Source organism: Drosophila melanogaster, chromosome 3R (genome assembly GCF_000001215.4).
Source record: "Drosophila melanogaster chromosome 3R".
Taxonomy (NCBI): Eukaryota; Metazoa; Arthropoda; class Insecta; order Diptera; family Drosophilidae; genus Drosophila; species Drosophila melanogaster.
This window is the reverse complement of record NT_033777.3, coordinates 29,165,643-29,180,658: the sequence shown is the minus strand read 5'-3', so window position 1 is coordinate 29,180,658 and position 15,016 is coordinate 29,165,643. Positions and strand designations below refer to the sequence as shown.

At 46.4% G+C, this 15,016-nt stretch overlaps 2 protein-coding genes across 5 annotated transcripts in view; one reads left to right on the top strand and one right to left on the bottom strand.

The window, feature by feature from the left end:
• The window catches only part of jus (julius seizure), a 23,804-nt gene extending 14,336 nt beyond the window's left edge, over positions 1 to 9,468 (top strand). The window contains exons 3-8 of one of the 4 annotated variants that reach the window (NM_001276131.1): positions 1,840 to 1,992; positions 2,919 to 3,059; positions 3,156 to 3,270; positions 3,917 to 4,104; positions 5,231 to 5,725; positions 6,665 to 9,468. In NM_001276131.1, coding sequence (NP_001263060.1) covers positions 1,840 to 1,992; positions 2,919 to 3,059; positions 3,156 to 3,270; positions 3,917 to 4,104; positions 5,231 to 5,601 — 968 coding nt within the window. In that variant the 3' untranslated portion in view covers positions 5,602 to 5,725; positions 6,665 to 9,468. Of the gene's footprint in view, positions 1 to 1,839; positions 1,993 to 2,918; positions 3,060 to 3,155; positions 3,271 to 3,916; positions 4,114 to 5,230; positions 5,726 to 6,664 lie in introns of all 4 variants that reach the window. The other 3 variants (NM_001104493.2, NM_001276130.1, NM_001104492.2) reach the window with 3 other exon arrangements.
• CG11898 (uncharacterized protein) lies at positions 9,151 to 15,016 on the bottom strand. Its single transcript, NM_143422.3, has 6 exons — positions 14,793 to 15,016; positions 14,208 to 14,438; positions 12,231 to 14,141; positions 11,340 to 11,806; positions 10,331 to 11,285; positions 9,151 to 9,834 (listed from the first exon to the last, which is right to left on the bottom strand). The coding sequence occupies exons 1-6, from the start codon at positions 14,864 to 14,866 to the stop codon at positions 9,510 to 9,512; spliced, it is 3,963 nt and encodes a 1,320-aa protein (NP_651679.2). The 5' UTR covers positions 14,867 to 15,016; the 3' UTR covers positions 9,151 to 9,509.

Below are 15,016 nucleotides of genomic sequence, written 5' to 3'. Positions count from 1 at the left end.
CAGACAGGAATGCTTTATACAATTTCCTAGCCCATTTGCTCAAAAGCTTTTAAGCCAGTGTGCTGGGTTTCGTGCCTCATACTCATCCCTTCTAGTTTTCTCATCCGAAACTTAAATGGCCTGTCTGCGATGTGTTCTAGTTGGAATGTGAAAAGTTTTCCATGTACTCGCATGGATTTTTTTTTCCTAGGCGGCCTAATGATGGTGCCGAAATAAGCAAAGTTGGCTTTAATGGCTCGGCCCCCAGTTCGGTTAATTATAAATGCTGGCTCTGTTGCAGCTTTGGCTGTTTAATGTGGGCCTTCTACTCGCCTGACATGTGCAATTTGTAGTCAGATTTTAGGCCCTTCCTCCGGTTGAAATATGACTCTGGCTCTGGCCATTGGGTAATCGCTTTTTGGTGGTGCTCTCTCTGGCCATCAAAGGTTGGCCTCGGGTCACGGACATGGTCCACGGTAGCGCACCCCAGCCACTTTGTCAACACTTTCACAGAATTTGCCCGCTGCTGCTGCGGCACGAAAGCGAAAACCAAATAAAACTCAGCTAGGGAAAAGACGTAAGCGAAGCTTTGTGGACTGCTGATGCTGCGGCATCTGGGTTTCCTCTTGGCAGACTGCAAGTAGAGGGTACGTCGGGGTCGATTGATGAGGGTACGGTCTTAATGCATAAGTAATACGCTGCAGATGGGACCCAGCTGTGCGACCCATTCAATGCATATTACTGGGCAATACGATTGGGAGCACAGCCGAGTAAATCGAATAGCTTATAATCCATCTAAAGCCTTCTCTTCACTAGTCGGATTGAAATATTGATTGATTGATGAAGGAAGCCTGCTAGTCATTTGGCAACTATTTATGAACATACTCTTAAGATAAGTTATATATTTCTAGTTGGGTATCCAGCTGTCTAGCAATCTGCAGAAGCCAGCCATTATTCACATTAGCATTCACTTTTCGCCGGCCCTCGCAAACTAGAGCCCTATTCATAGCCGTTGCATTTAAAAATAAACCGCAGGCAAATAGAGCTGGCCCCCAACCATAAAAAAAAGGCCACGCTAATACCACTAATACCACTAATAGTGGCACATGGGCATGAACTGGAAAATGGCGCGCCCGCTTGTGCATGAGCAGCCATTTTGTTTTGTCTTTTCACTTCCGTTGGCTTAAATGTCGGCGCATCCGCTGCCTTATGGTCTTGGTCTTGGTCTGGGTCCTGGTCTGGGCTTCCTCTTGGCTTTTGGGGCCCGGTAATTGTGGGCCGTAGAAGGAGTATCAACAGAATTAGAGGTGTGTGTGGAGCATGTGGCTCAAGTCCTGGTCTGAGATTTTGCACAGAGTGGCGGCGGGCGAGGAACACCCGGAAACCGTAGAGTTGCTCCCAAGAGCTTAATTAAGATGTGAAGGGCCGCAAACGCAACTCACTGCCGACTCGAGTGTTTTCATTCCATTCAAAGTTAATGAAGGATTCCTAGCCGGTCGGCTCAAGAGCACCGTGAAATGCTCGGGGGAAAAAACAAGCAAACACATACTCGTTCGTCGCTCGCACGGGCAAAAAAACAAAAAAATGGAAAAATAAAAAAAAGTGAAAATGAAAAACCAACACACCAACACCTCGAAGGCTGCTAAAGAATTTACATTTTAATCTGCCCACAAGTCGTCGGGGGATTTGGAAAGCATTTCGCAGAAAGTTTGTTGCCAGCTTTTATTTTTTATTGATATGCACAGTGGCGAATCGAAAGTTTTCGCAGCGGTTTCATTACAAATTTTACGCCTGGGATTAGTCACGTTGTTGTCATGAAATATATATATCCTATCCACATCCTTTTTTTTTCGCCCGCAGATTATGCCAGTCGTGGGCAGAAGAAGTTCGGCGACAAGTGCGATAATACCCTGGAATGCGGCTTCCCCGGCTCCATCTGCGATCCCAAGAAGAAGTCCTGCCAGTGCACCGAGGATCTGCCCGTCACCAATCACTATGACAAATGTGGCAAAGGTAGGTGGTAGTCATTACTGCAAGCCCATTACTTCCATCCGTTTTTCCGAGCTGTCACCCTGCCAAGTTCTCATTGAAAAAGAGTCAAGAAAGCTGGAATTTTCTGATTGCGGTCTTAGAAAATCTGTAAATTAAAATAGAAACTTGGCAGCCGCATTAGAGACTTGTGAGAGTTGCAACTAATGCACATTTGACATAATCACAATTGATATTCCCCCATGCCACACGTGCGATACTATAAATTCAAATCGCAACGGCGGACACTTCGAATGCGTATTTATGGCTGGGGATCGAACTCCAAGCCGCTGACAGGCGCTGATCTATTTTTATGGGCGTGACTCAATCGTAATTCCCGGCCAAATATCTCCCGGCCATTGATCATCAACGTGGCTGACAGCCATCATCAAGTCTGTCAGAAGCCAGAAGGCAGAAGTCTCCGGAGTGGACTTCTCCTCAGGCGAGTATCTGCCCGTCGCATCGGGGGCGTAATCGCCGGGCCTCCTCCGTTCTTGTTCCACGATAATATTTGTCAGCCGAGTGGACTGAGTGGACGGAGTGGAAAGTCAATCCGCCCCGGTCATATCGCACTTCAATCAGCCATTAAATCAATCCGCAAACAGCTGCGACAGCCGGGAAATATTTTTCCTGATATGGGCCATCGCCTGTTGTTGTTTGTTGCCTGTTGCTTGAGGGACACTGAAAGAAATCAGGGTGTTAGCTGGGTCATGCTCTTGAATACTTAATAAATTCTTCAATACTTACCAACAGCTATTACCATATCGTCAGGAGCAAGAAATTGCTTTATAAATACTTTATAGACTTAAGCTATTGTTTATATTTTGCGCGACTGCATGTTGACCCTTTGTCAGCTTAACTGATTTCGTTTTGGTGTCCTTTCTGTTTCACCCGCAATCCTGATGCCGCAGAGGCCGCCGTGAACGAGTCCTGCTTCTTTAACGAGCAGTGCGAGATGAGATACTTCCAGACGGAGTGCCGCGATGGACGCTGCATCTGCCGGTTCGAGATGTCACCCATTTGGGGCAAGGACGGATCCGTGGAGTGCAAAGGTCGGTGGTTAAGAAGCGCGTAGATTTAAGCCGGCACTGCTTATGGTTAATGGGGCTGTGTTGTTTGTTGTCCTTTTGCCATTCGGCTGTTTGCAGGGCGCCAGGACAAGAGGGGACCCGAGACCTACATCGACCCGGCCATGATTGGCGTGCTGGTAGGAATGGCATTGATGTTTGTTATTATTTGTGTCGTCCTGCGATTGTTTAGCCAGTGAGTAAATTGCAATGCAAACATCTCCATCTCCATATTCATCTCCATCCCCCGCACCCGCACACCCACGCAAATAGTTTAAGCCTTCAATCTGGGTCAACAGTCACACACCATTTGAGGCATCGATCGAATCGCTTGAGTGCACCCATAATCTAGGAAGCCATTTCAAAATGAAAGTACATTTGCTTAGACCCTTGAAACGAACCCAAGAAGTTCTAAAGAAAAATATATTATTAAAAGTTCCAATTAATGAACTATTACTCTCCCTTGCTCCACAACAAATCTCTTGCCTTCACTAGATGTAATGACATCATCATATGGTGCAAATCAAAGATCCTTAAGACTCCTTTCACTCAGCTCAACCATCTCATCCGTTGGCTTGTCAATAAACTGGGTCAATTGGCCTGTCGATGCTTTGATGGGGCTTCCTTAATTTGTGGCTGGCTAGATACATAACTCGAGCACCAATTAATTTCCAGTCTAATAAACAGCGTTTCTGCATTAATTGGCATTAAGCTGGAGTAACCATGGCCCCCATATTCCCGCACCATTACTCGTGCACCACCGCTTGCCCAGCCCGCATCAACCGGATAATATGATCCGTGGGTTCCGTGAAATGTGACTAATTCATGGCCGTAATTTGCAGAGCTCGCTGGCGTGAGAACCGAACCATCTTCAACACGCCCAATCCTCGCCTGATGAACGTCTCCCTGCTGCGGGACAGCAAGCTGCTCCACGGCCAGGAGCGCCGAGGGTCCAGGATGTCGGTGCGAGCGCCATCTCGTCAGCCCAGCATGGCCTCCCTGCGGCCCCACTCCCCCAATCCGTCGCTAGGTAAGACAGGTTTGTATTCCATGCCCCCCAGTCGATGGTCAGCACCTCCTCCAATCTCTCTTTGGTCTGGTCTTCCGCGGTTGCATTTTTGGTTCTTCTTTTACCATTTCAACTTGCCATTTTTGTGTTGATTCCTCTTGTTTTCGTCTCGACAACTTGCAGAACTTTCTTTTACAGCCAAAATACATACGAACAGAACAGAATGGAAACCCCTTAAACTTACTTATTCAATCAATCAATCAGTCAGTCAGTCAGCCAATTGACCAGTCAGTCACCAAACAATATACGTACAAAATCACCTAACTGAACTCAATTCACTGTGGCTGTGGATCAGCGCGAAAAACGTGATGAGAGTTCAAAAGAAACTCAAATTGTACAATATAGAAAAGAGTGACTAACTATCTATGGTTTAGAGGTTTGAAGAAACCTGTTTTTTAAAGGAGTGTTTAGGGAATAGGTTACTCAGCCAATTTGACCGATAAAAAATGATGTAACTAAGAATAAATTTTCAACTCGGTAGAATATATTGAACAACTTGGAATGCTAAACAGAATGTCACAAATTACAAACTAAGAACTCTATCAATCATCCAGCAACCATCTTTTTTTGGCCTTTTCTGATATGAACATGATTGGAACTTGTACGATTTGAAGTTTTTGTTCTTTTCAATTTCAATTAAGTTAAGTTTCTTTATTTTAATATGCAACTAGTGCGCTGGGTAGCATAGTGACCAACAAACTGACCACCTTATCCGAAAGTACGGGAACACAGGAACAACAACTCTTCGGGGGGCTCAATCAATTTGACTGACAGTTTAAGAAGCGTATTACTCAACCCCACTACGGTGATAATTGTTGGTTTGCTAAGCCCGGCGGACAGTTGGTTGAAATTACATTTTTTGTGTTATTTATATTCCTGTTTGAGTTTGAGTTTGTGCCCCCACCAAACCGAAAGGCGAAACCACCCGAAACCACCCATTTAACCCACTGACTAAATGTCGCGTGCCCAGCTGAAAGGCGATATACTAAACGTATCCAACCGCTCATTCCCCCCAAAAAACAAACAAACAAACACGAACAACAACAAACCGAAACTGAAAACACAAATAAAACTAAAAACCAAAAAGGACGTATGATCCGGTCGAAGAGCAATACGCGGTCGAGTGACTCGCGGGTGAGCGATGTGTCCACCTGTTCGAGACTCCTGGAGCATCCGAGTGCCGCCAGCCAGCACAACCTGGTCCACAGCCATTTTCTGCCCTACGTGCCAACGACCACGGCCAGCACGGCAACGGCCACGAATGCCATCGCAACGTATGCTGCCTCGGCCACGCCCTCGCCCACGCCCACGCCACCGCCCTCGGCGGGTCACCAATTGCCAATGGGCCATGCCAATGCCACCAGCACCACGAGCACCGCCAACACCACCACCACCACCACCACGTATGTGTCCCCGGCGGGAATAGCACCAGCCTGTGGTCGGACCAACAAGTTCTAGGGTTCCGGATCTCTAGATCACCACGCTGTACACATAGATACTCGTGCATATCCGTGTGTGTCCGTAAACGTATCACAACCAAACCGCTAAAAAAACAAACGCATCCATATCAGGGTCCAAAGAGGTAGGCAGCCCAGAAAGCGAACCACACCCACTCCCAAGCAATACAGTGTAGTGTACTCGTAAAGTTGATGTCTTGTCTAGCGAAAGTTGTGTCCAAACAGTTGTACTCGTATCCGTAAAAGTATCTGTGCACTGCGGGAAATTACGTTGGCTGCAATCAGAAATATTAGTCTAAATAGAGAATTAACGTAATTAAATCATTTGTAAATTCTTTAAGCTTTAGTTTTGAAATATACATAGATATACCTGATTGTCTAGCGTCTTTTCCCCCAGTGTACGCGTAGTCATTGTTCTCGTTGTTGTTCTTTTTGGCTCGAAGTGTTGTTACCCTAGTCTTAATCTGTAGTCAAGAGTTGCGGTTAACCTGTATGTAAAACTACTACTGCTCCAACTTCCACCACTCCTTAGAAGACACACACAGATACAAAAGCAGACTCAGATGCAGACACAAAGCGCTACAGATACAATGATAAACGATCGTAGATACTCGTACCAAAGAATACCTCATCGAATCTTTCTCTTTTTCCAACCAACTTATCCATGCAGCATCCCATTTTGAGTTCCGTTTCCGCTTTGGTTTCTTTCCTTTCTAGCACGGCTATCTATAGTTTCCTTAACTGGCTTCCTTAAGATATATCATTTTTACAGTACGGCATGCGATCGCATAAGTGTTTTCTCCTATAAGATCTTCATACAAAAAAAAAAAAACAAGCTATAGGAAAAACTCCTTCGATCGCCTGCTGTTCATAGAATATGCCACGTAGAACGAAGGACTCCTTCGAACTCGAAGTCGAGTGTCGGGATCCCGTTGACCACATTGCTGTTGTCCTGTGAAGCCAACGATAACTTCCCTTCAGCCGGTTATCCGAGTAGCGAGTAGCTGAGCCCGTAATCCACCAGATACTCATCCCTTTCCTTTGCACGGACATCTAACCCGCAGGCTCCCATTCCGAGTCGCATGGCAGCAATGCATCCGCAGCCTCGGTGCGCTCCAACCGCAGCAACTCGGTGGCTCCCGGCAAGGTCGTCCACCATGAGCGCCACGGATCCGCCCATCGCCAGCACCACCCACATGGCCACCAGCCGAAGGAGCAGCCGCAGTCGCCGCAGTCGCAGGACCAGTCGCTGATCACCAACATCACCACGAATCCGGTGGCCGAGAGCGTTACCGTCGAGATCATCGAGCCGGGTCAGAAGTAAGGGAACAGGATGGCTACTTCGAGCACAAAGCTTGATTTTGCATTGGAAAGATTAACTGGCTAACTCTCTGACACACGACAACAGGATACGAAATGCAGCACAAACTATAGGAAGATTTAGTCACGGTATATGCACGCGATAATAAGGCGGGCACGCTCCCAAAAGGGGCGTGGCACCGGTGAACAAAACACAAAAAAAAAATCGAATTACACATGGAGGCCATTGTTCGACTCTTTTTGACAAAGAACATTTTTGCGATTAATGGAAATTTTTTAACCAAAACAATTATATACTTACTATATGAATATGGAGCGTGTAAAACAAAACACACACACGCACACATACACCCAGAACAATGCTAAATGCTAAATAATTACGTACGACTACACCGTAAAAAAAATAATTGAAAAAAACCTTGCATAACAAATTCATACTACTCTTTTTTTCAACCAAAAAAAAAAAACACAAAAACCAAATACAAAGAAGAAAAAAAACGATGCAACCGATAAGGGAAACTTTACTTATTTAAATAACATATTGTAATGCAGTTATATAACTAAGCTTTGGGTTAAAGGCTTTAAGGATTTAAGGATTTAAAACACAGGAATAGGAAAACAGAGAATTCACAGCGTAGGGAAACTAGGGCATGATCTCAATCGTAGTGTTCTTTAGCCAGCCATCGGAGGCACTGCATCGTGGCCGCAGATGCGTTTAATTGGCCGAAACCAAATGCAAACCGCTGATACAACGCCTTATCTATATACTAATATTATAGATCCAATTGCCGCTCTAGCTCCCACATATGGATATTATTACCCAGAGTCGATGAGAAACCAAGTTGAAGAAATATTTAACAACCTCGGGACCATATTTTATAATCAAAATATGCGTTTCATTGCGAAGCACGCACGTTCACCTTATACTTATCCTCGTTTCTTTTGGCATTAGCTTTTCGTTCCCGAACAGAATTGGGTTCGGATGTAAAGAAAGGAGTACCTATACTTTATATCAATTAGCTGAGCAAATTTTAGGGAACTCACTCACAACATGATATTAAGCATAACGACTACACACAAACTCGCCGAGAGTTCAAAATCTAAATTGACTTCCAGTTGACGGTATTGATTTCACACCTAAGTTTCAACTTTTAAGCAACGTAGACTTTCTGCTGATTTACACACACCGCACATTGCTGGTCGGGCCGAGGATTTTCGGGCAGTGCATTGGGCTAGCCGAAAATAGGGGAAGATTTGCGGGTCTGTCCAATGCAAAGGTCGAATGGTACATAGGCTGCAGATCACCAGTTTATAGCCATAGTAGGAATAGAAATCGATATTGATAAGGTTTAGTTGTTGCCCCCAAACAAAACTGACAGACGATTCTCATTTGCTTTTGTGCTCAATCAAAGAAGCTTAACTGTGAGAATACCAAAATGAATACAAGATACAAATAAACGTAGAGCGAAAAAATCTTAAAGTTGCTTGAGAACCTCTAGCTAAACAATTACAATTAGAATGACGAGGAGAAAACTTATGGAAAATACCAAAAAACAAAAAAAAAAAAAACGAAAACAATTTTATTAAAGCATCGAATTTTTCTTAAAACAAAACGAGCAAACAAACAATCTTATTTCTAGGACAACCAAATCTAGTTACTTATTTACATTCTAACGGGCATTCAGAAAACAATTTAGGCTTTGGAATTTGGGGAAGAATTTCAAGGTCTAACTTTGTTTTACCAAAACCGCAAGACACTTACATCTAAGCACCAAAGATCTAGAGTATATTACAACTAATTATAAAGAGAATATAAAATAAATGAATCACTGATTTTTCTATTTACATCAAATATTGTTGAAGGCAGACTTTAAGCGAATTTTAAATAAGCTACGAGGAGAATATTTTAAAACCAATTATATACATACATAAATATGCTTTATTTACTTTAATATTTACATTATACACAACCACATCCAACTATATATGAACTTGTATTAAAGTTTCGTGGAAAACTGCTACCAAACCGAATGCGATAATTCATTTACACTCTACCAAGAAAAACAACAACAATTTTATATAAGAAGCGAAATCGAAATCGAAATCTTGTAATGCTAATATTATACATATAGAATCAAACGCCATTATCGCACATCTAAGCCATACAAATCGAAACTAAAGTCAAGTGAAGAGACAACCTAAATCTTTAAGCCTAGACGAGAAGCAACTTATAGAGTTTAACATTTCGATTTTCATGTGACTTGTAACTACAAACAAAACAAAACAAAAAACCAAACCAAAAGGATACTAGAAAGGATCGTAGTTATAGAGAGCGAATCAAAGCCAGACAGTACGAGTAGCAAAATATAGACGATGGTAATGTAATCTTAACCTACAAGACAAATTGCTTTTTCAAATTCCAGAAGGCAAACGATCGATCGAGTATATTATGAACTACATATAAAGTATATACATATATATAACTATATTTAAAGATCAGTTCACTATAATAAAGTCTATATTACCATACCTACGAACGAAAACCACTCCACCCCGGTGTACCAATTGATTCCCCCACCCAGCAGTCTTTCACAGCGTCGTCCCCTTGTAGCCCAGATCCAGCACGGATCCCTGATCCTCCGACTTCCGGCCCAGCACCCTCTTCCGGTAGCTCTGCTCCGCCAGGTGGCGCAGGTGCTGCGCAGTTCCCACGCCCGTCTTCTCCACGAAGCGGTGCAGGTAGCCGTGCCGGTTGTGTAGCAGCTCGTGCGGATGCCCCAGCTCCACCACACGGCCCATGTCCACCACCATCACCCGGTCGTTGTCCATAACGGTGTGCAGCCGATGGGCGATGGTCAGCACGGTGCAGTGGGCGAACTTGGTGTGGATCGCCTCCTGGATGAGATTGTCGGTCCTGCAGGGCAAAGATGAGAACGAAACGTTGTAATACATCAAAAACCAACTACTAAGTGAAATATATATCAATAAACATTTGGGGTAAATAAACTCTGCACTCATTAAAAGTTCTAGATCCAGATAGTTTCGATTGTTGAATCAAAATACTACGGCACTATTAATATTTTAAGCATCCTGGTCTTATCAGAAACACGTTTTCAACTGTCACGCAGAAAGAACAAGGTCGGTTTCACATTCACCATTCTACGTCGTTTTCAATGCGAATTTCCAACTTCATTGACAAATTATAAAGATCATTGATCAACATCAGCTGATTTTGAAGCGAAAGTGATTGATTTTGATTTTTCGTTTGTCACTCCCGACGTCGCTCGTTTTGATCTTTCAAACCGCAACAAACCGTCGGAATTAAACCATCAATCAAACTTTCTGCGTTCTGCCTCAAATTTGCTTTCAGTCAGCTGATCTTCGTCATGAATTCGATTTAATAGACTTACTCGGGATCCACGTTTGCTGTGGCTTCGTCCATGATGAGTATTTTGTTCTGGCGCAGAAGGGCTCTGGCCAGACAGACCAGCTGCCTCTGGCCCATGCTGAAGTTGGCCCCGCAGTCGTGGAGCCTGCAGTTGATGCCATCCTTCAGATTCGACACGAACTCCTTGAGCTTGACGGCCTCCAGGGCCAGCCACAGTTCCTCGTCCGTCTTCTCCTCGAAGGGATCGAGGTTGAAGCGGAGGGATCCCGAGAAGAGCACCGGGTCCTGCGGTATGATCGATATCCTACGTCTCAGATCGTGCAGGCCCAGCTGGGATGTCTCGAAGCCATCGATGCTGATGTGTCCATTGATGTGAGCCAACCGAAAGAGGGCATGGACAATGGAAGACTTACCCGCCGCCGTATGTCCCACAATGCCGATCTTCTCCTCGCCACGGATGGTGAAGGTGAGACCTTTGAGGATGTAGGGGCCGTGATTACTATAGCGCAGACGCAGATCCCTGAAGTCCAGCTGCCCTCCACTGGGCCAGTGCTTCGGCAGATTGACGGATTCCTCCGTTTCGTAGGCAGGTTCCGATGGTATGTTCACATACTCCATCACCCGCTCCACGCTGGTCATCATGTTCTCCAGCTCGACGGTTTGTCGCATTCCCGCCTGGCACATGAGCACCAATTTCATGGACTGTGTGATAGCCAGACCCACATCTCCGCTGTAGTATCCTCTGTGCTTGTCGAAGAGCAGGAAACTGAATGTCACCGCCAGGATGTACAGCACGCAGATAAGGTCCGTCCAGAAGGCGAAGGCCCGGTTAATGCTCACATGAAGGTACAGAGCAGAGGTATTCTCGTTCTGGTAGTAGTGGAAGTCCCGCTCCATGTACTTGGTGCCATTCAGAGCACGGATGGTGGCCAATCCCTTGAAGGTGGCATTTGTGTGGGAGTAGATGGGACTGCGAGCTGGAAGAGATTGGATTAGTCACTAGACTTGAGCAGTACGCCAAGGCTACTCACATATAGTTTCTATGCGCTTTAAACTCCGGCTAGCTCCTATATAGAGACACCTACAGCCGTACAACAGTGCCACCACCACGGTGGCCGGTATGAGGAGCCAAATATTCGCCGTGCTGACCACGGCGAGCACCGCCAGAGCATTCACAGCAAATTCAATGGAGTCCATCATAGCCTGCGGCAGATTGACATCGATGGCCAGAACGTCGCTGGAGAAACGATTCAAAATCCGGCCGGAGGTGGCCAGCGTGAAGAAGTGCATGAAGGCTCGGATGACTCCTTGGAAGAGCTGGTCGTGGATGCGCAACGATATCCGCAGGGTCATCATAAAGAAGCCAAAGGTGCGGAGCACGTAGAAGATGAGGGTGCAGAGGATGAGGAACGTGTAGAGGATCATCATGCGCAGTCGAGTTCTATGATACTCCGGAATGGGCTCGTGCTGATTGGGCTCCGTCTCCTCCCAAGTTGCCCTGCAGAAATATAGAAATTCGTCCTTTAAATTATGAAATCAATATTGTCAATAAAAAATAATATATACATATAACCAAAACAGAGCCTTATCTTGTGCTTTGATTACGTGCACATTTTAATCAACAAACAATCCAAGGTATTCCCCGAAAGATTCAATTGAACATGAAATCAGTCTGGGTGTTGTGGAGCCCAGACTTCCTATTTTCACCTTCTGATACTGAAATATAACCATATAACATCTGGCGTCGAGATAGTGAGCTGTGTCCCATCTGTGCGGAAATTCGGGCAAAATTTATTGCAATCAACAAGTGGAACACGCTTTTATCATGTAGTGCCATTAAACACGTCGCAAAATCAGACTGACTCATCTCACAACAAGGTTAGTCATTTAAGCCGAAAATAACTGCTGGGCATTCCACTTACCACTTGGACAGGAAAATATCCATGGTTGCCTCGGATGAACGGGCCACGACGAACATCAGCAGGATGAGCACCACGACCAATGGATGTCCCAGCACCTTGAAGTACTCTTTGTATGTTTGCAGCTTCACAGATCCTATTTGCTGCTGCTCTTTGAACTGCTGCTCTATCTCGTGCCGATCCATATGCTCCTCCTGGGACAGAGATTTCCTTGGCTCGGGCTCCTCGTAGACACTATCCGTTCGCATGGCCCGCAACTTGGCCACCTCCACATCATTGGCCACCGACATCCTGAATCGAATCAGCTTCTTGAGGGCATCATAGTGCCCCTGAACAGAGATCCGACCACCCTCGAGCAGGACCAAATGATCCACGTGTCTGAGCAGCTGAACACGATGGGTGACCAGAATGCGAATCTTCTTGGACAGGAACTCGTTGAGACACCGATCCAGGAGCATCTTGCTCACATGAGAGTCCACGGCGGATAGTGGATCGTCCAGGAGGTAGATATCCGCCTTCCGGTAGACAGCCCGCGCCAGACTAACACGAGCCTTTTGACCGCCACTCAGGCTGGCACCACCTTCACCCACCCTGGTGCTATCGCCCAGGGGCAGTTGTTCCACGTCCCTGTCAAGATGGCAAACTCGCAGGACCTCCAGATAACGCTGCTCATCGTACGGTTCCGTAAAGAGGATATTATCTCGCAGACTGCCCCGGAGTAACCAGGGTTCTTGGGGAGCATAGCTAAGGACTCCATTGACTTCCACACTGCCACTGATAATATCCAGTTCACCGAGGATCACTTGTAGAAGGGTGCTCTTTCCCGCACCCACGGTTCCCACGATTCCCACAAATTGCTGATCCTGGGCCTGAAAACTCACATCCTCGATGTGGCGATGGCGTTTCTCCTGCTTCTTCTGATCCCAACTCGCAGAAAGTTTATGGACCGTAATGCTCTTTACTTCGGCCTTGGGTTTGTGGGTGCGTCCGAAGAAGTTGCCGTGCTCCGGATTATCCTCCGCCTCCTTAAAGTTGTGCACTCCACCATCAGCGGGATTCTCGTGCTGGAAGAGAAAGTCCTTCACGCGATTCGCCACCACAAAGGTCTCCACCCACATGTTGATGGCCAGCGGCCAGGAGTGGAGCAAGGAATCGTTTAGGTGATCATAATAACTGGCGACTATAAACACCTTCTGCGAGGTGACTATGTCGCCCGTGAAGACATAGGTAACCAGGGAGAGGAAGAGGGACAGCTTGGAGATCATCCCTGTACACTGTAGTCCTGCGTATATGTAGGTGGACCCCCTTATGGAGTCCATTTCCTCCTTTCTCACTTTGCCTATCAGCTTGGCGAAGGACTTCTCCCAGGCGTACATCTTGATAAGCTGCATGGCGGCGATGATCTCGTTCATCAGCTTCACCCTTTCATCTCCCACATCCGCCGAACTCCTCTTGTACCGCGCTATTGCCCGTGCAGCCCAGGCTTGGAGCGGGATGAAGGCCACGATGGTGCCCAGTCCAACAACCGCTGGCCATCCAATCAGTTGGTATATGATGTAGACGAAGACCACGCCCTCCAAAGGACCGCGCCACAGTTCGTGGAAACAGTAGAAGGACTCGTTGAAGGTGGGCAGATCGGTGGCCATCAGGGATATGGCATAGCCACTCACTCCGCTGTTGTCAGCCGCCACCGAGACCCGGAGGAACTTCCGGTAGACGAGTCCCGCGCAGGCCAAACGGACGCGAGAGCCTACTCTGAACAGGTATTTCATAAAGGGGTGGAAGAAGAGTCCAGAGATGAGGGAGCAAAGCACCACGCCCATGGCGTACAAGTAGGCCGAGTGCTTTGTGATCTTCCCCGTGCTCTCCGAGAAGAAGGACACCAAGCCGCCCAACATCAAGGGCTGCGTTGTGCTGGGGATTTATAAATAAAATAGTCCATTTCAAGATTCATTTTCCTGCCCACCACATAGTACTTACTGCACTGCTATGGCCATGATGGAGTACACGATGCTCGCCGGCACAAAGCTCCAGCCGTAGGCCTTGAATATCATGCGCAGGACGTTGGGCTTGGACCGCTTGAGCTCCTGCTCCCAGTGGCCAAGCAGGAACGAGGACACCTGGGTGCTCTCGAGACTGGGCTCGGTCTCGTAGAGATCCGATGGATCCAGATTCCGTTGCAGTCCCTTGACGAGAATCTCGCGCGTCCAGCTGGAAGGATAGAGGGAGCACAGGGCGAGGGAACTGGTTATTGACGGACATGACAGGTGTCGCCGGGCTGTCGCGGATTCTTTTATCGCTCTTCAAAGGAATCAAACGAATTCGCTCGCGCCGTAAATTTCGAGTGACGGCCAAGGTGCGGTGCCCATAAATACTGATCATGATGGGCAGTCCGTCAGCTGGAAAGGTCTATATCTTATCAGCAGGACTTCAAGAGGGGTCAGCTCACGAAATAAGTTAACTTGATCGACCGGAGTGCTTCTCACCACCTCGTTATTTTAGAAACATTACGTATGACGATTTAAATATTACGTATACGCAGGATTGGCACTCGCTTTCACTCACATAAAGAACCATTTGGAAAAGAAGTTGGCCTTTGTCACTGGATTCGGCTGGCGCTGCTCATGGACCGCACTCATTATTATTCGAATTTGGCCGCCGTGTACATATATAGTATACTAGCTATACTAGCGAATCCGCGATCATTAATAATATCACATATATTTGGAACGTATTTTAGATCCTTGACACGATTCAAGGCACTCGCGTGCGATTCTTGCGCCGCTTCA